Source organism: Mytilus californianus, unplaced genomic scaffold (genome assembly GCF_021869535.1).
Source record: "Mytilus californianus isolate M0D057914Y unplaced genomic scaffold, xbMytCali1.0.p SCAF_13, whole genome shotgun sequence".
Lineage (NCBI taxonomy): Eukaryota > Metazoa > Mollusca > Bivalvia > Mytilida > Mytilidae > Mytilus > Mytilus californianus.
The window spans coordinates 25925729-25946116 of NW_026262615.1; the positions used below are offsets into that span (position 1 = coordinate 25925729).

Sequence of the window (20388 nt, forward strand, 5' to 3'; positions counted from 1 at the left end):
TGAAGTCCAATCAACTTGAAACTTAGTACACATGTTCCCTATGATATGATCTTTCTAATTTTAATGCCAAATTAGTGTTTTGACCCCAATTTCACGGTCCACTGAACATAGAAAATGATAGTGCGAGTGGGGCATCCATGTACTATGGACACATTCTTGTTAATGTATCATTTTTATTCTTTTACAAGACTTATCTACATAGTTAATAATTTTATTATTAGAGTTTGATGTCAATCTTGTCTTATAATATGAGCTGCGTCTGATAGAAATCGACCTTATGCAAGTGCACACAATACATGTACATATATAAGACTTTGATTGATTTTGGAATATTCAAATACGAAATAAAAGATGAATTTGGTATGTTTTGTAGATTTTCTTATAACAACTCAATTTTCAAACAGTTAAAAACTTTCCATAGAGATTCCTTCAACCAGAAATAGGTTAACAGTTGTATTGATATTCACTTGCATAAGGTCGATTTCTATTCGACGCAGCCCATATGATAAATACTTTCTGAGCCTCTGACCTTGACATTTTGGTTTTCTGATATAATCTTTGGAATCATAAAAAAATTCTTTACCAAACAGCTTGATAAAGACCCATGGAAAGAAGAAGATCCCTTAGATTTTGGGGTCAATAGATCAAAGGTCAAGGTCACCAGCTATTTATGGACTGAAATTTTGGTTTCCAGATGTTATCTTTTGAACCATTGGCCAACTTTTACCAAACTTGGTTTGGTAATGTCCCACATGGTGTGAGGAAGACACCAACAGATTTTATGGGTAACAGTCAATGTCAATGTCAAAGCTGAAATTGATGGAATAAAATTGGGCGAAATTTTCAAGTTTCTGAATGTTAAGTTTTAACTAGTTGTTCAACTTTAACCAAACTTTAAGTTTGTTAATGCCTCTTGGAATGGAGAAGGTCCCAATTGATTTTGGGCTCAAAGATCAAGGTCACCAATAACTGGTAGTCTATTTTTAGAAGACAATACTGTAAATTCAGAGTTTTGCAATGTTATTGTTATTGCAAAAATTGCAACGGAATAGGTTTCTTAAAAATAAATACTCCGAATTTAAATTTAAGGTGGTACCAAACACCTTGACTAAAATTAATTTGGCGCGTTTTATTTTCATAAAATTTTTACAAAATATTTACTTCGACCCTTTGACAAAAATATAAAAATTTCAAAAGACTTGAACCACACACTTTTTCGGAAAAATTTCATTGGATATATAGCAGTTTGACAAACACTAATTTTGATCATTGTGAAGCTTAATATTTCCTTAACTATAGAACGTGATTAAAACATTCAGCTGATTTTTACAGAGTTATCTCCCTGTAGTGTTATGTACCACCTTAATAGCATTATTGGAATGCAGAATTTCCTGGAATCGCAATAATATATCTCACATTTGTATCCATTGTTCAGCAATCACAATAATAAATGCACTCCACAATTTCTGAATTTACAGTATAATATGTTAACTGTTGTGAATATGTCAAACTTTTAATGAAAGATTACATCAACAAGGTTATGGAATCATGATTTAAATCGTCAGGAAGTGGGCTCTCGGGAGATAAACATGAATTAAAGTATTCACGAAAAATTAAGCATTCACCAAATTAGCTTGATTCGCATTTTACCTGTTATATATATATTGTCTACCACCCTTTCTATTTATAGAAACAGAACCAAGTGTTTAAAGATTGTGGACAGAAAGAGACAAAGTCACTTAAAGACGATATAAGAAGCTTACAGGTTTGGAACCAAAAAAAATTTGCCACATATAAAATGCAACAACGATGTGCAAATTACATGAATTATTATCATTTATTACAATGGTTGCAGTGAAATACGGTAATTTCTCAGTCAAATAAAAAAACAAATGTTTCACATGTGAAATATATCCCATATTTTTACTCTTTTTACATCATACAACTATAGGTGTTTTAAGGCGTTACTAATGAAATTGGATCAAAACGAGATGAGAATGTGTAGCAAAAGATGCAGTTCCCTACATTTCTACTTTACATTGAAAGTCAATATAATAAAAAGTCTTTAGAATAACTTATCCAAGAGTTTAGTTGTGGTATGATTACCAATGAGACAACTATATATCCACCATAGTCTGAATATTGTGGATGTAAGCAATTTAATGTCACCATATGGCATTCAACAATGAGCAAAACCCATACTGTATAGTCAGATATGAAATGCCCTGACATGACAAAATGTGAAACAATTCAAATAAGAAAACCAATGGCTTGATTTATGACCAAATAATAAAAGAAAATGATGACAACCACTGAATTACAGGTTACTAACTTTGGGCAGGCACATTTTAACAGAATGGTGCAGGGATAAGCATGTTTGTGAGTGCTCAACTTTCCCTCAACCTTGGACAGTTCTAGTCATTCTGAAGGTCCATTGGACACTGACATAAGTCTGAAAAAAATTGGGTGTTGGATCGAAAATTTTTCCTATGAAGTCGGATCAATTGTCATGAAATTTGATTATGCCAAAGAAATGTTTTTGTGGTTTCCCGACTCACCTTTAGGCTTTTTATTGGAATTTCTTCAAAATCTTTACACCATTATGTGATTTACGCTTACTTAGTTTATTAAAATCCAACCCCCTGTATTTTGTAATAAATTATATTTTGATGTTTGTGTTGTTTCTGTAATGCTATAGATAACAAATTACAATTTGGAGAAGAAATTAAAAGAACAGGGGAGAAAACTCCAGCTACAAACTTCATCAACAAGTCAGCATCTGAAACAACTGTCATCTGCTGAGGAAAAATTTCAGACTATTTCAACCTACTACAAGAAAATCTCAGAAAGTCAAGACAGATTGTCCAGGAATGGTAAGTCTGCATGTTTTAATTTTTGAAATCTTCACAACACCTTATTACTCCATTCCGCCTAAAAAGAAGTATGGATGAATAAAGAAATTATCAGAAAACAGGAAAAGGTCAATTAACAGATAGAGAAACCTTCGCCATACTGAATATTTAAGAGTCTCCAGTTGTATAATTTGTCGGATAAAGCAGAAAGAAAACTTTAAATGATTGACTTGATATTGTCTGATCCATGAAAAATTGACACCAATTAATAATAATGAATTATACCCCCGCTTTAAAAAAGTTGGGGTATACTGTTTTACCTCTGTCTGTTCGTCCGTCCATCAATCTATCCATTGGTCCGTCCATCCATCCATCCGTCTGTCCGTCCGTCCGTCCGTCCGTCCAATGAATATTTTTCGTCGCATCTTTCTCAGGAACTGCACTCCCAAGGATTTCTGAAATTTGGTTTCAGGGTTTATATAAGCCAGCTATACAGTGTGATGCGTTTTCAGATTCATCACTCAACAACTTCCTGTTTACCGTCAAGTATTTGGGCAGGGGTATCATCAGTGAGCAGTAGCTCACAGTTTCACTTGTTGGGAACATGCATGGTAAACTGAACAGTTTTGTTAGGATGTAGAAAGAACAATTTTGACCAATCTACTGAGCAAAATCTGGAGACTCAGCTCAGAGTTTGATTTGTACAGCTTCCACAGTATAAGTCATCTGTAAATGCATGCTGTTTTTGTTATCTTTTTTTTTTGCATGGATTTTTAAAATTTTTCAATATGACTTATAATCTTTGTGTGACAAATGTGGGAATAGGATATGGTAATGCCGGGCTTATATAGGTCCATCTAGATATCTGTTTTATGTATTTATAATTTATTTATCATTATCACCAAATATGGCAAATGACAGCACCTTTAGTCTTAAATAACATTTCTGCACTAAAGTAAACAGACCCTATTTATTTATCAGTAAATTATAACATTATTGTGATAGGATTGATGAACAATCTTATTATTGAAATATCGGGGGCCAAGTCATTTGATCATACTTCCTCCAATCAATACCATTGTCTCAATAATATTTTAAATTCCCAGTGGTATGCAGTATTGTTGGCAGTTAAAAAAAAAAATTTGGGGAAAATAATTTAAAATTTTTTTTTTTTTTGGGGTGGGGGGTGGGTGAAAATACATTGGTATTTTTTTTGGGGGGTGGGGGTTAAAATGATTTACAGAGTTGAGCTTATTTACAAAAAATTAAGATTGAAAGAAGTTTATGAGTTTTATTAAATTTGAATAATAAATCATTGTACTTATGTGTTTTGGCCTGTGAAATTCTATTATATAAACTTTTCTGTTTGGACTTGAAATTATATTTGGGCTTTTCTGTTTGGAGAAGTAAAATCCTTTTTGGGCCTTTCTGTTTGGAGTAGTAAAATCCTTTTGGGGCTTACCTGTTTGGGCTTGTAAAAATTCAATTTGGGCTATCAAAATTTAAGTTTCTGAAAAAGTTGTGGCTGAAATTTTTTTATTTGGACCAACAGGGTAAAACAATGGGTTTCAAGCATTTTGTATCATTTTCAATAATGGTACGAAATAGTCAGGAAAATTGGACTTTTGGTTTGAGGGGATAATATATGGGAGTCCAGAAGGCATTAAGTATAACTATATACCGTGGATTAATCTATATTAATGGGTACCAATTTTGTGGACCGAGGAAAAATTTTATTTTCTGGGATACTTGCTTTCGTGGTTTTGAATTATTCTGCATAAAAGGCTATAAGACATTTGTACTTTGCTAAACACTTCAGTTGGTGGTTCCTGTATAATGTGACCAAGGAAATCAACCAAAATTAGTACATGTACCCCATAAAAATGATAATGCATAACAGTATTAAAAGAACACAGTCAACTTCTGTATAAACAAACATTTTATAATTTATTTGGCACAGCTGCAGTAGTGTACATAATCAGAAAGCTCTGTTATAAATAAAGAAGCACACAACATAAATAAATATCTTTATCTCTAAGTCTTAGAAAACAAGATTGATTTGATAGTTGTAAAAGTTTGCACCAAGCTTGAATAAAAAAGGCACATGTCGCAATGATTTATGTTGAAAATATGAAAAAAAATATTCAGTAATGATTATATATTAAAATGTGTGAAGGTATGTATGTATTGACTTCATAATATCTTTAGCAAAAATTATACATGTAAATTGGTAAGTTTAGCTATAAATGAAATGTTTTTCTTTGTATTGAATTAACATTCTCATAGAGAATAAGCACTGATTACAATATATAATGTATTGTTATGAATTTTGATTTTCATATTTGGACATTGAGGCAGTATTTAAACAAAACATGAGATCAAACAATGTATAATAGTTCTGGATAAACTCCCAACTCAAATGAAAAATAGAATGCTGACTTTCTTGAGTCTAAATCAGACAAACTTCATTCAAATTCCTTCCAAATAGCTTGTTTATTTTATAATACTAAATCTGGTACCCTCTACATCCTCCATTCAGTGATCATTGCCCCTCGGTGATACACTAGTGCCTCTTTTTCCAGTTCTTCAACACGGTCCCTTAGCTGTCGATTTTGTGTTTGTAAAGTTAAGTTCTCACAAGATAGAGACTGTATCTTTTTATTTTTTCCTTTCAACGAAGATTCAAGTTTTTTGTTAGCCTCCTTTTGTTTTTCAAGTTCTTTTTTCATTTTAGTGGCCTCTTTGGTAGATTTTTTGTCTACAGGTATATTTGTTTTGTTCTTTTTCTTCTCCTCAGAAAGTGACGATTTAATTTCGTTAAAACTGTTTTGTAAACTATGAACTTTACGATCTATAAGTCTTGGAAGTGACATATATGTAGTTGCTGGGTCACGTGTCGATATCCCAAGAGCTCGGTAACTCCTGTATTGAAGTGTATGTACAGTGTCTGATAGTTGATTAACTAAATGTCCAGGATGTGTTTCCGATGGCAACAAACTGTTTTGATCATCAACCCCGTAAACCATTGGACATAACTGATTGTTTATAACATCTATTAATTTTGAATTGATGTCCTTGGGCATTTCTTTTTGTGCCTTTTCAAATTCTGTATCTAGTTTGCCTGCAATCCAAGAATAATCTCGCCGTAATTTGTTTACGAACTGAGGAAATATGGATGGCCCTCTCCGTGGTAATACCTCCATAAGTTTGGAAGCTTTAGCTCTTCTGGATGTTTCATGCTGTAAAAAAAAAATTGACATTATAGCAAAAACTTGATTCTATAAAAAAAAGTACTTGTCATAATGATTTTGACACAATGATAAAATTTTGATTGAAAATTATTTGTGAAAAGAGCTGCTTTGTAATCCATGCATTGCAAATTTATGTATTCTCTGTATGTTATTGCATTATAACAGAAATTTTGTTGATTTTTTGTATGTGAAAAACACAGTGTGTTTCCTATCAGAAAACATAATTGAAATAAGCTATATTTAGAAAATATTGCAATGTTTTTATTATAGCGAATAATGCGACTGGGTGAGTACGGCAACAATAAGAACTCACATTCTGAAAAATCTGTCACATATATTTGTATGCAGCTTTTTCAGTAATCGCAATAATTATTCTCGCATTTTGGTCTGTCATGGAGAAATCACTATAATAAATGCAGGCAATAATTTCTTAGTTTATAGTAAGCTATATTTAGAATAGTCTTTTGAATCCAATAAGTAAATTTTAATCCTCAATTGTTGGTCATATTATGGGTGTCTATGTCTTTCAAATTCTCTGTTGTTAATATCTGCATAGAATAGTTGGCATGTTGGAAAACTTTTGTGAGTAAAATAATTGAAGATCAAAAGAAGTAAGATAAGCAGTAAAATCAATCATTTTAAAAGATTTAAAAAAAAACATTATTCAAAATGTTGCTTAGTGATTGGAAGCTTGGAAAATAGACAAATAAAAATGCTCTGACTATGAATAAAAAGATAAGTCTTAAATAAGAATAAAAAAATGCTCTGACTATGAATAAAAAGAAATGCTCTGAATATGAATAATTAAAAAAATGCTGTAACTATGAATAATTAAAAAAATGATGTAACTATGAAGAGAAAGAAATGCTCTGAATATTAATAATAAAAAAAATACTGTGACTATGAATAAAAAGAAATGCTCAAAATATGAATAAAAGAAAAATGCTCAAAATATGAATAAAAGAAAAATGCTCTGTTTATGAATTACAAAAAAATTCTCTTGACTATAACAAAAACATTATTAAAACAGCTATTAAAAGATACAAATAAAAAAAGACATCTTCTTATATTCATATTAATGTTCTATGCAAATCAGTTGTTATGACTTCAGGATAATTCAGTAAATTAACCTTTGGGAATGAGTAGTTTTATGTTTTTTTTTAATGGTTTTTCTTATTATAAAGCTTATAACTTGTAGTTGGATTTATTTGTTCTAACTTTAATATATTTGACCACCATTTATAATGGTTCAGATACTTGAACGTCTATGTTTTCAAAAATGTTTTAAAATGACAATTTGAGGATATGCTACGTAAATGGTTAGCCTTGACTTTCAATAACTAGTCTTTTTTACTTTCTGGCCTAATTTTGTCATAATTTTGGTCCAGTTCTGTGGTTTACTAATGACAGATAATCAATAAAAGTCCCACTGTCTACGATTAATTTTTACCATTTAAGTAGACCACTTCATACGTAAATGCTGGAAATTTATCAATAAAAAGATTTTCTTTTCATCCTGATATATCTTGATTACATAGAGGTTCTGAGGATCGTTAGCCTTGTGTAAATAAATCTGATCTTCTATATACATAATAAGAATATACATATATATATGTGACTCGTCAAACGAAACAAATCTTTTACCTTGTCACTTGAAATTCAATACTCAACACTTCCGTTTGACGTGAAAGCAAACATAGATTGATATTATAGGAAAAGATAAGACAGATCTTTTTAAATAAAATAAAAAGGTTTAAATCTAATTTTGTATTGTCAATAGTTTAAATTATAACTTGCAAATTATTGCATGTCATTTTTTCACAAGGATAATTAAAAGGGCGATGTAACATAAGCAATAATAATAAATCTGTTTATAAGTTATTATGTCAATCATGAATAGAAAATACAAATGTACTGAACAGAATATTAGCAGGTCAATTTCTATATTTCATCAAATTTTTGGACTTTTTTTTTCAATAATTTTCCTTTTAGGTAACAGATTGGTGTGAAATTTTATTTGAATATTTTGTATTTCAAAAGCTTGGAATAAGATATAAAATTGCAGTTAACATTTAAACACAGTCTAGACTCAAATTTATTTTTACATCAATAGTTTGGTTAAACCCTCTTGGAATGTTATGAATAAAATTGAGATTGGAAACGGGGAATGCATCAAAGAGACAACAACCCAACCAAACAGGTCTATGACAAAAAACTATGGACAGAAGCTTCTTCATGATCAAGAAATAGCATCTGAAGAAAATTGTTTGGATTTTTAATACTTTTTTTCTCGTAATTTCCTTTCCCTAATGGACTTAGTTTTTGGCAGTCAACATTATGTCAATTGGTCTCTGGTGGAGAGTTGTCTCATTAATAATATTGGAATCATACCACATCTTCATATTTTTATATTACACTTTTACGCTGACAACAGCAAACCCAGGTAAGACAGTGCCGGGTTCTGCTGAAACCGTTACATTATTTTTTTACTCATAATAATAATTTTTTCTTCCAGAATATGCACATGAAAAGATCAGAGAGTATTAGGTGAAAAAAATTATGTGACAAAGATTACAAAACAAAATTACTGCAAACTTGAAAAAATGGATGAATATGCTTGGGTCTTAAACTAGAACGAATTGTATGAGAATGTAATTTTAAAAATGAACCATGTATAACTTTGAAAAAAAATCAATTCAGACTACAAAATATCTTGATCAGAATAAGAAATAAGTCTCATTCATCAAAATCAATACTTTACATGATTAAAGTCCAGGTTAATCTATTATGAAAATGTAATAATTTAACTCGGAAGTTAATTTTCATAAGAGAATTTTTAACGACCATTGTCAGTTTTAGTATTTCATAAGATGACATTTTTGAAGCAACATATATAAATATTTAAACATGTCTTAAAATGTCAGCTTTAACTTTTTCACTTTACTACAACCGTCAAAAGAACAACAGCAATAAGAGCTATTCCAGGAAAAGGAAGGGTTGGATACTATGTGATGTTACTTTTTTTTAAAAGGGTAACAGGTTAGAAAGTTAATACAATTCTGTTACAATTGGAAATTAAAATTATTGGTTTTGGGGTATAAAAAAATATTGTCTAACCCCCAAAATACACTAACTGTATTCCTGCATTAAGCCCTCAGTAATCTTGTGGGGCATGCACATCTACGTACCTGAATTGTTGTAATTATTGAAAAAGAAACTGAAAGATTTAAAGAGTTGAATTTTAAATGTCTAACCTCTATATCTTTACTTTGAGCTTCAGTTATGAGGTTGTCTATGTACAAACTAAGAAGGAATTGTTTGTCTATGTCTAGATCTCTCAGTATATCTCGATGACATTGGTTTAGTGCTCGCAGTTGTTTCGGATCCATGCCTGGAAAAAAAGAAATCAATCTTGTATGTTTGTGTAATTGAAATTTAATTAAAAATTCAGAAAGTATGAATTATATATACTGCATAGTGTCTATATTATACACCCACTCGCTTAGTGTATTCCACCCCATTCACATAGTGGGTTGTATAATGCAACGACCTTGTCTGTAGACTGATGGTTGATCTCTATTAATCAGTTTCATCGGTCTGTATTTTTTGTTACGGTATATAATACTATGATTTTTGTCGAGCCTGCGACTTTTGTCGCAGAAAGCTCGACATAGGGATAGTGATCCGGCGGCGGCATTAGCTAACTTCTTAAAAGCTTTATATTTTAGAAGGTGGAAGACCTGGATGCTTCATACTTTGTATATGGATGCCTCATGTTATGAAGTTTCCGTCAGTCACATGTCCAATGTCCTTGACCTCATTTTCATGGTTCAGTGACTACTTGAAAAAAAAGTTAAGATTTTTTGTAATGTTAAATTCTCTCTTATTATAAGTAATAGGATAACTATATTTGGTATGTGCGTACCTTGCAAGGTCCTCATGCCTGTCAGACAGTTTTCACTTGACCTCGACCTCATTTCATGGATCAGTGAACAAGGTTAAGTTTTGGTGGTCAAGTCCATATCTCAGATACTATAAGCAATAGGTCTAGTATATTCAGTGTATGGAAGGACTGTAAGGTGTACATGTCCAGCTGGCAGGTGTCATCTGACCTTGACCTCATTTTCATGGTTCAGTGGTTATAGTTAAGTTTTTGTGTTTTGGTATGTTTTTCTTATACTGTATGCAATAGGTCTACTATATTTGGTGTATGGAACAATTGTAAGGTGTACGTGTCTAGCTGGCAGGTGTCATCTGACCTTGACCTCATTTTCATGGTTCAGTGGTTATAGTTTAGTTTTTGTGTTTTGGTCCGTTTTTCCTATACTTTATGCAATAGCTCTTCTATATTTGGTGTATGGAATGATTTTAAGGTGTACATGTCCAACTGGCAGGTGTCATTTGACTTTGACCTCATTTTCATGGTTCAGTGGTCAAAGTTAAGTTTTTGAGTTTTGGTCTTTTTTCTTATACTATATGCAATAAGTCAACTATATTTGGTGTATGGAAATATTCTAAGATGTACATGTCAGTCTCGCAGGTTTTATTTGACCTTGACCTCATTTTCACGGTTCATTGCTCAGTGTTAAGTTTATGTGTTTCAGTCTGTTTTTCTTAAACTATAAGCAATACTGGTCAGCTATATTTGTTGTATGGAAGGATTGTAAGCTGTTCATGTCTGCCTGGCATGGTTCATCTGACCTTGACCTCATTTTCACGATTCATTGGTCAATGTTTAGTTTTCTTGGTTAAGTCTGTTTCTTAGAAACTATAAGCAATAGGTCAACTATATTTAGTGTATTGAATAATTGTAAGGTGTACATGTATTTCTCATTTGGTTTATATGACCTTGACCTCATTTTCTTGGATCATGTCAAGTGTATGTGATAGTTGTAGTAAAGCTTTATATTTAGGACTATCAACATAATATCAATGATTAGTAAAGAAGGCGGGACATTTCAGCGTGTGCACTCTTGTTGTGTTTCTGGTCTGTTTCTCAGATACTTTAAGTGAAAGGTCAAGTATATTTGGTTTATGGACTGATTGTAAAGTAAACATGTCTGTCTGGCAGGTATCATCTGACCTGAACCTCATTTTCATGGTTCACTGGTTAAGTTTTTGTGTTTTGGTCTGTTTCTTAGATACTATAAGTAACAGGTCAACTATATTTGGTTTGTTGTATAATTCTAAGGTGAATATGTCTCTCTGACAGGTCTCATCTGACCTTAATCTAATTTTCATGGTTGATTTGTCAATGTTAGGTTTTCATGGTTATGTCTGATACTATAAGCAATATGTCAACTACCCTTGGCGTATTGAAATATTGTAAAGTGTGCATGTCTGTTTAGCAGGTATCACCTGAGCTTGCTTGACATTAATTTCATGGTTCATTAGTCAATGTTCAGTTTTCCTGGATAAGTCTGTTTCTCGAACACTATTAACCCAGTAAGTCAGTGTTATATATTTGGTGAATTGAAAGATTGTATGGTGTACATGCTTGTCTGTTAAGGTTGTCTTACCTTGACCTCATTTACATGATTGATTGGTCGATGTTAAGTTTTCATGGATATAAGGGTGTTTCATGAACACTTTACAGGTAAGCAGCAGGTAAACTATATCTGGTGCATGGAATGATTGTAAGGTGTGAACATGTTTTCTGGCAGGGTTCATTTGACCTTGACCTTATTTACATGGATTATTGATAATATTAAGTTTATGCGATACTTGTAGTAAACTTTTTATCTTAAAGACTGTCAACATATAATCAATCATGATCAGTAAAGCAGGCGAGACATTTAAGCATGTGCACTCTTATTTAAAAAAATTATATTAAATATATCTTTAGTTTAATTATGATGCATTGATAGCATTAAATGAAAATAATACTTTGTAAATTTGGTGCATCCAAGGTCTCTTCTAATTTTATCTCCATATATATAAACACTAAAATCCATAAATCAGAAAGCAATAGCTGTATGAACACTTGACCAGAAATATCTAATATGAAAAACAATGCAGAAAACTTTTGAAAAAGATGATGATTTGGCGACGGGCCTTTTTGAAAATTTTACCCTGCTCTTCCATAAAAGTAGAACAATTATAAAGGTTGCATGAGGGATAATAAAAAATATAATTTATTTGATCTTGATAGGAAAATATACAATAAAAAAACCTTTTGTACATTCCCATAGACGACCTGTGTAAGTTGAATCCTTACTCAGATCTTTTTCATAATAAGTTAAAAATGTGTTTTACTGCATTTTGAGACTCAAATGATTGCAAATTACATATGAGTACCAAGCTACATGTGTGTGTGTTATTTTTGGACAAATGCACCAGTACCAATCAAACTTAGGGACTTTAATTGATACAAATTTGACAAAACTGACAAGCTTACTTTTACTATTGATTATTAAAGTTATTCAACAGTTAATGGGACTTTGTTTGAGTTTTTGGTGTGTCTTGTAGAAGATAAATTGTCCTCTGAAACCACTTGACCAATAGGGGATTTCCAAGATAGTAACCATTTAAGTGTGGAGTTGAAAAACCCCAATCTTGTAACTTTTTTCTAGTTGTGTGCATTATCTTTTTCTCAGACTAATTAACTGATTGAAATGATTTTAATGCTTTTGAATTTTTTATAAACCAACATTATAGGTACTGAAAATAAAACGTTTTTGAAATTTTCTAGAATGAACTTGTTAATTGTTATTTGAACTCTGGTGGGTAGCTGTCGTCATTTGAAGTGTGGTGGATAGTTGTCTAATTGGCAGTCATACCACATCTCCTTATTTTTATATCATACTATGATATGATGTTAATTTTTAATTTCTAATCGAAAAAAGATTAAATTCAGAACTGCATGGATTTAATACTGAAAATGTGTGTGACAAATTGTTTATCATAAAAAAAAATTTATTATTTGTCTATTTCAAAACCAAAACCAAATATTTTACCTGTCTATGGGTCGTTGAGGTTCCAGGTAGAATCCAGGTGTATCAAAATCTCCTAAATTGAAAACCAGGTAGCATTTTTCATGTTAGCTCTGTCTTCAGACTTTTCTTTAAATGTCACGATTTATTTAAGGGATTATGTTTTAAACATTCGGTAGAGAACTTTCTGTGTCATTTTTACTATTTTGCAATCGGTTGATTTAAATGACAAGTACTATATGTTGAGAGATTATACAATTCTATTTCATTGTTTTTTTTAAAACTTTCTGTTTGCACATATTATTAAATCCAAATGTTTTATCTACTATAAGTCTGTATTTAACATGTGCGTATATGGATTTTCCAGGTCACAGTCATTAATATGATTAAGATTTTAATCTGTATGTTTCGTCAAAGTATCAAACTGATTAAGTGGTCCTATTGTTATTATTAATTAAGTACTAATAAAAAAAAATGGAAGTTTGGGGACAAACTTTTAAACTCTGCTAAAATAGAATCATACGGAAAAATGCTACATATGTTAATATCTATCGATATAAAAATAAGAAGATGTGGTATGATTATCAATGAGACAACTCTACACAAGAGATCAATTGACACAGAAATTAACATCTATAGGTCACCTAAGACCTCCAACAATGAGTAAAACCCATACCACATGGTCAGCTATAAAAGGCCCCGAAAAGACAAATGTAACACAATTCAAACAAGAAAACTAACAGCCTGATTTATGTACAAAATAATGAATGAAAAACAAATATGATATACAGCAACAAATGACAACCACCAATTCATTTTACAGAAATTGTCGGATGTCTACTTACAGGAGTTATTGCCCCCATATGGCAATTTTTGACCAATTATAGCCATTTGTGATTATTATCTTGAAAAATAAACTGTAGCAGCAAAAATGATCAACTAAACGAGTCTTACAAAAATGTCTGTATGAATGAAACCATCAATTGAGTTTTAAGTGTGTTCAAATTTTGGCATTTATGCCTATTATCTTTAAAACTTTAATAGATTGACTGAAACTGTAAGCAATTGTGGTCTGGTGGTTAAGTTTCATAATCATTTTATTGATTTAAAGAGAAAATATGAAAGTAAGAAAGTATAATACTTTTTAGCTAACATGGCCTAAAAGGCCAAGTGAGCTTTTCTCATCACTTGTCGTCCGTTGTCGTCGTTAACTTTTACAAAAATCTTCTCTGAAACTACCTGGCCAAATTTAACCAAACTTGGCCACAATCATCATTAGGGTATATAGTTTATAGCATTTGTCTTATGACCCCGCCTGCCAACCAACATGGCCGACATGGCTAAAAATAGAACATAGGGGTAAAATGCAAGTTTGTCGATTATCTTGAAAACCACTTTGAATAGAGAAAAACTGACGGGCAAAAATGTTCAGAATAATGAGATCTACATATTGTCTATTAACTTCAAAACTATCTGACGACTTCTTATATGCCCTTAAATGACGAATTTGACTGATTTATATACGACCGCAAAAAATGGTATATTGGTATCACGTCGTCGGCATCGTCGTCAGCTTTGTCCCAAGACATTTGGTTTCTGGACTATAAATTTAGTTTAAGTGTATGGATCTCTATGAAATTTAATCAAATGGTTCAATACCACAAAAGGAAGGTTGGGATTGTTTTTTTTGGGAGGGGGGGGGGGGCAATTTATTTTCCTCAAAAGAAAATTCTCTTCAAATATTATTTTTTTTGGAAAAGGGGGGGGGGGGGGGGGGGGTAAAAAAATTATTTTGGGGGGTTAAAAAAAAATTTTTTTTTTGGGGGGGGGGTTCAATTTTTTTTCCCTCAAGATTTAAGAAATTGTCAATTTTTCGAAGAAAAAAATTGAGGGTCACAATTTATTTTGCTAATTCTTTGTATATAGTCTGAAAACAGATTTACTAAGCATTGCGCAACAGCACAGTGTATTGCACAACAGCAAGAAATCTTCAATTGAATATAAATTCAAATCATACAACCAATTTCAAGTTCTTTGACTACATTTATTCTGTGTCAGAAACCTATAATGTGTCAAATATTTAATTACAATCCAAATTCAGACCTGTATCAAGCTTGAATATTGTGTCCATTTTTGCCCCCACTGTTCAGGGTTGGACCTCTGCGGTCGTATCCAGCTGTGCTCGGTGAGGCAGTTTATTTTATATTTGCCTAATATCTGAAAAACTATATTAGACAGAAAAAATTATCAGCAACACAAGATTAACAAAAAAAATTAATTTTGTCATGAATATTATTCTAGTCCACTATGTTGGAGAGAGTCCATTGTTGAAAATGATCTTAGGCCTAGGTGAGCCGCACAGGCTCTAAACACAGGCTCTTTAGAGCCTCTAGTTTAAATAGCTACTAATGTCTAAAAGAGACTTTGTCCCATGCCATACATATCTTAAATTATATGCCAAATGAAAACATATGTGTTGCCATTCATCCATATATTTTATTCCAATTTTTATGATTAGAATATTTCTCATCTAATAGCAATTTTATCCTAAAAATATGTGCCATGAATTTGAAAATAAAAACGATAGATGGCAAGTCAATCTCCAATTCTGGATATTGGATGAACTTATAAAAATATAAAAACAATAGATGCCAAGTCAATCTCCAATTCTGGATATTGAATGAATACATAAAAACAAATGATGGCAAGTCAATCTCCAATTCTGGATATTGGATGAACTTATAAAAATATAAAAACAATAGATCTATAGCAAGTCAATCTTCAATTCTGGATATTGAATGAATACATAAGAACAAAAGATGGCAAGTCAATCTCCAATCCTGGATATTGAATGAATACATAAAAACAATAGATTGCAAGTCAGTCTACAATTCTAAATATTGAATGAAGACATAAAACATAAAAACATAAAAACAATAGATGGCAAGTCAGTCTACAACTCTGGATATTGAATGTATTCTTGTCCATCCAATATAAACAAATAAAGTAGTTTTTCAAGAACCTCTTTGTCAAGTTTACTTTTTGATTGATTTCAGATACTGTGGAGTCATTTATTTTTCGTGGATTCCAATTTTCGTGGATAGAGGGAAATTTTATTTTCATGAATACTTGATTTTTATACGTCGGTCAAAATTTTGACGGGACGTACTATGGTATTCAAATGTCCTGTGTCCACATGTTGCACTGTAACTTGAGAATGACTTATCCAAATTTCACGAAACTTAACATAGTTGTTTCTTTTGATGGTCAGACAATCTGTATACTTTTTGGTGAAAATAAAATAAAAACTTTTTAAGTTATGGGATTTTGTAACTAAAACAGGGGGGTGTTTTTTTCACATGTCGTGCCGTATCTCAAAAACGATTTATGATTATTGCTTAAAACTTTACACACAAGACGACGGGCATATCATGCGTTCGTGGCACAGCTGTTTATTTGGATTTGCCAAAGTCTGCATCAAAGCCTTCTGCCTATATAACATTTGTACTTTGTAATTTAAATTTTAGATTGGTGGTTTACCTTTACCCTTAAAGTCAACAAAAATTGATATCCAACGAATAATGATGAATCCACAGTTAGCATGATTCATCAAGATACCAGCCAATACACGTCTTTAAAAGAAATGGTGATCTTTGGCCCTTACTTTTAATAAAAAAGTTATATATATTATTGAGACAATATTTTTTACACGGTTGTCTTAGTTGTTGTCAAAAAGTTCTGATATTGTTGTAATCCCCTGCGATCCGTGTGTAGTCGCTGAACCGAATCTCTGTGTTTGTGGCTTTTCTGACTTTTCAAGTTCTTCTAATCTAGCCTTTAAATCTAAGTTTTCCTTTTCTAGATGAAGGTTGCAGTTTTGTAAACTGCTAATTTTCTTGTCTTTATTTTTCACGGTTGATTCCATTTTCTTGTTTGATTCTCTGTGTTTGTGGAGATCTTTCTTCAGTTTAGTGATGTCTTTGTTCACCTACAAAACAAATAAAGTTTTAGAAATATTTAAAAAATAAACGGCCAAAAAAATAAAGGATAGAGAAAAATAGGCCCCACAAAAAAAAAAGAATAGCGAATAATGGCGTACTAAAATAGAAAGAAAATAGAACAATGGAAAAAAAATCAAGAATAGAGAAAAATGGCCTAAAAAATAAAAAAATTCGGAAATGGAGACCCACTATAAAAGGAGCATGAATGATAAGAGATCTGTTTGGTCTCATTTAACTGGTTTCTCAAAATCATTTTATTTGTCACTGCTTTGTTCCCTTTGTTGGTCATTTTAACATTATGATACCACAATGGCCTAATGTGTGGTAATATGCCAGAATGTAACAAGCATCATCAGAAAGGTATAGTTTTCGTTTTTTTATGACAAAATTCAGACAGCAGGTTGTATAAAATCGTGGACAAGTTATGGAGGACATTCAGAACAATTAAGGCTATTGTACAGTAAGGTTGGCGCCTATTAAAATGTTTAAACCCACTGCATTTGTTTGCACCTGTCCTAAGTCAGGAACCTGATGTTCAGTAGATGTCGATTGTTGATGCGGTTCATAAGAGTTTCTCGTTTTTTATATATATTAGACCGTTGGTTTTCCTGTTTGAATGGTTTTACACTAGTCATTTTTGGGGCCCTTGATAGCTTACTGTTCGGTGTGAGCCAAGGCTCCTTGTTGAAGGACGTACTTTGACCTATAATGGTTTACTTTTAAAAATTGTGACTTGGATGGAGAGTTGTCTCATTGGCACTCATACCACATCTTCTTATATCTATGTCACAGATTTTGTTAAAATTTGGATTCAAATTTGGCTCATTGAACTATAACTAAAAAATGAAAAAATAATGCATTTATCTCGTTTATTTTCTAACACATGACAAGTATCTGAGAGAGTATTCAAACTGTTTTGTTGATGAACCTGAATTTAGATCACTTAACTTTATAATAATCCATACCTTTTGATCATCAGTATTTCTTGCTCTTATCTTCTTTCTCTCCATATGTAATTCTGTTTTCATTCCATTGACATCATCATGCAAAGACTGAACTTTTCTGGATATAAGTCCTGGCAAGGACTCTTCTTCAATGCTTCTGTCCTTGGTTGACATTTCAAGGGCACGTAAACTTCTATACTTGAGAGCAGACATCAACTCTGAAAGCCGACCGACTGTTTGTCCAGGGTGGTTATTGGAAGGTGTAATGATATTCCTTTCATAACCATAAACCATAGGGCAAACTTCATTGTTAATGACTTTGGTCAACTTGTCATTTACATCTCTCGGTAAATTTTTGCTTTCTTTTGTTAGTTCCTTTTCAAGTTTTTCAGCAATCCATGAGTAATCTTTCCTTATTTTAGCCACAAAGATAGGAAAACAGCGGGGTCCTCTGCGAGGTATGATTTCCAAAAGTTTCGCACATTTTCCTCTCCGTGCTTTTTCTTCCATAATTTCATTTTTCTGTTCTTCTGTGATGATGTTGTCAATGTACAAGGACAGAAGGAATGACCTATCGACCTCAAGGTCCCGTAAGAGGTCACGATGACAGTTGTGAAGAGCTCTTACTTGGTTTTGATCCATAATTTCTGTAATTAGTATGCAAATTACTTGATAATTGAGACAAAAGTTATTGAAATTGTTTGCAGTAAAATTTTCTGATAAATGTAGAAGTCTTGTAACAGATTATAAGACAACACAATTCACATATGTCTCATTGTTTTACACTTATCTTTAGATTTCTCATTGTATTTGATTTTAAATTTGGAAAAACATTTTTAACCTTATTTTCTGCAAATGGAACTGAAATTTTTTTTTTATCTAAACAAAGTCATTTTAAATGTTACACAATTCATTTTTATGAAATCTTCAGATTTAAAAAAAAGTTTGTATTTAAGTATATTTGATGAATAATAATGGAACTAATACCTTTTTATTGTTTATATCCAATTTTTTGTCTATAAGTTTATACCTCCACCTAAAAGTTCTGAAATCTAAGCCAAAAATGAACAGTTAGTTGTAAGCTATGGAAGAATAAGTAACAATAGTAAGTATGCGTCATTACAGATATATCTATTAAAAAAAGAATTGTTTCATTTTTTAGGCTCATTAAAGGGTATTTCCTATGAACAGACTTATATATATATATATATATACTTTTTCACTTTTTTGGTCTTTAGGAAAATGTTGTTTGTGCTGTATTTAGACCCCTCTACAAAGAAATTTGTTTTGCATGCACACATATAAAAATTGCGGTTTTTATCCAACGCAATCATAGGTTTGAACGTTGTTTTCAATTAAGACTTGTTTATAGTTTTTCGTTTGGGCTTGTATTATATTTGCCTTCAGGTTTATATGATCAGTTCATCCTATTTCGACTCTTCAAAATTCAAGAGTCAATCCCAAATTGAGGTTAATCATATGGCCTTCCAAATACCGTTTCAATTCCTAACATCACTGAAGAGACATTAATTGTCGAAATCCGGATATGGTGTACAAATTTTTGCACCTCATGTTTGCGATATACCATCTTTTCCGCAAGTTTATTGTTTTCTGTTTGGTATTAAATTAATATAATTAAGATCCATTGTGTTACATCTGTGATCCGTTTATTTGGCAATCGCCATGGCAGTCAGCAGGGTTTAAGAACATCCGTTGTTCGACCTGCTAGTCAAATGCGTTTTGTTAAAATATACTTTTTCACTTTTTTGGTCTTTTGGAAAATGTTGTTTGTGCTGTATTTAGACCCCTCTACAAAGAAATTTGTTTTGCATGCACACGTATAAAAATTGCGGTTTTTATCCAACGCAATCATAGGTTTGAACGTTGTTTTCAATTTAGACTTGTTTATATATATATATATATATATATATATATATATATATAAAACAAGGCTAACCAAAAAGATTGAAACAGATCTTAAATCTGAATCGTCCACTACCACAGTCCTGGTTATTTAGAAAATAAAAGAGGTGGAAGTTACCATGGGATATTCAACACTCATGAGCTGAAGAGAAACTGAAAACGTCTTTATCAAAAAAAAAAAAGACAACAAAAACAAAACATAAAAACTGTGGTACTAGATGATAGCTGAAACTAAAGACTGAACAACATGACCCCTATATAAAACTGTGGTACTAGATGATAGCTGAAACTAAAGACTGAACAACATGACCCCTATATAAAACTGTGGTACTAGATGATAGCTGAAACTAAAGACTGAACAACATGACCCCTATTTAAAACTGTGGTACTAGATGATAGCTGAAACTAAAGACTGAACAACATGAACCCTATATAAAACTGTGCTACTAGATGGTAGCTGAAACTAAAGACTGAACAATATGAAC

At 31.8% G+C, this 20388-nt stretch overlaps 2 protein-coding genes and 1 long non-coding RNA gene across 3 annotated transcripts in view; 1 reads left to right on the forward strand and 2 right to left on the reverse strand.

The window, feature by feature from the left end:
• Positions 1–20388, forward strand: part of LOC127723904 (coiled-coil domain-containing protein 73-like) — a 183558-nt gene that overhangs the window by 3947 nt on the left and 159223 nt on the right. The window contains exons 2-3 of the mRNA XM_052230621.1: positions 1691–1765; positions 2699–2873. Coding sequence (XP_052086581.1) covers positions 1691–1765; positions 2699–2873 — 250 coding nt within the window. The remainder of the gene's footprint in view (positions 1–1690; positions 1766–2698; positions 2874–20388) is intronic.
• On the reverse strand, positions 4774–13562 carry LOC127723442 (uncharacterized). Its single transcript, XR_007992080.1, has 3 exons — positions 13060–13562; positions 9358–9494; positions 4774–6091 (listed from the first exon to the last, which is right to left on the reverse strand). It is a non-coding gene; the product is annotated as an uncharacterized LOC127723442 (long non-coding RNA).
• On the reverse strand, positions 14836–19081 carry LOC127723440 (uncharacterized). The gene is made up of 3 exons (XM_052230068.1): positions 18968–19081; positions 18002–18627; positions 14836–17023 (listed from the first exon to the last, which is right to left on the reverse strand). Exons 2-3 carry the CDS (start codon positions 18620–18622, stop codon positions 16754–16756), a joined length of 891 nt encoding a protein of 296 aa, XP_052086028.1. The 5' UTR covers positions 18623–18627; positions 18968–19081; the 3' UTR covers positions 14836–16753.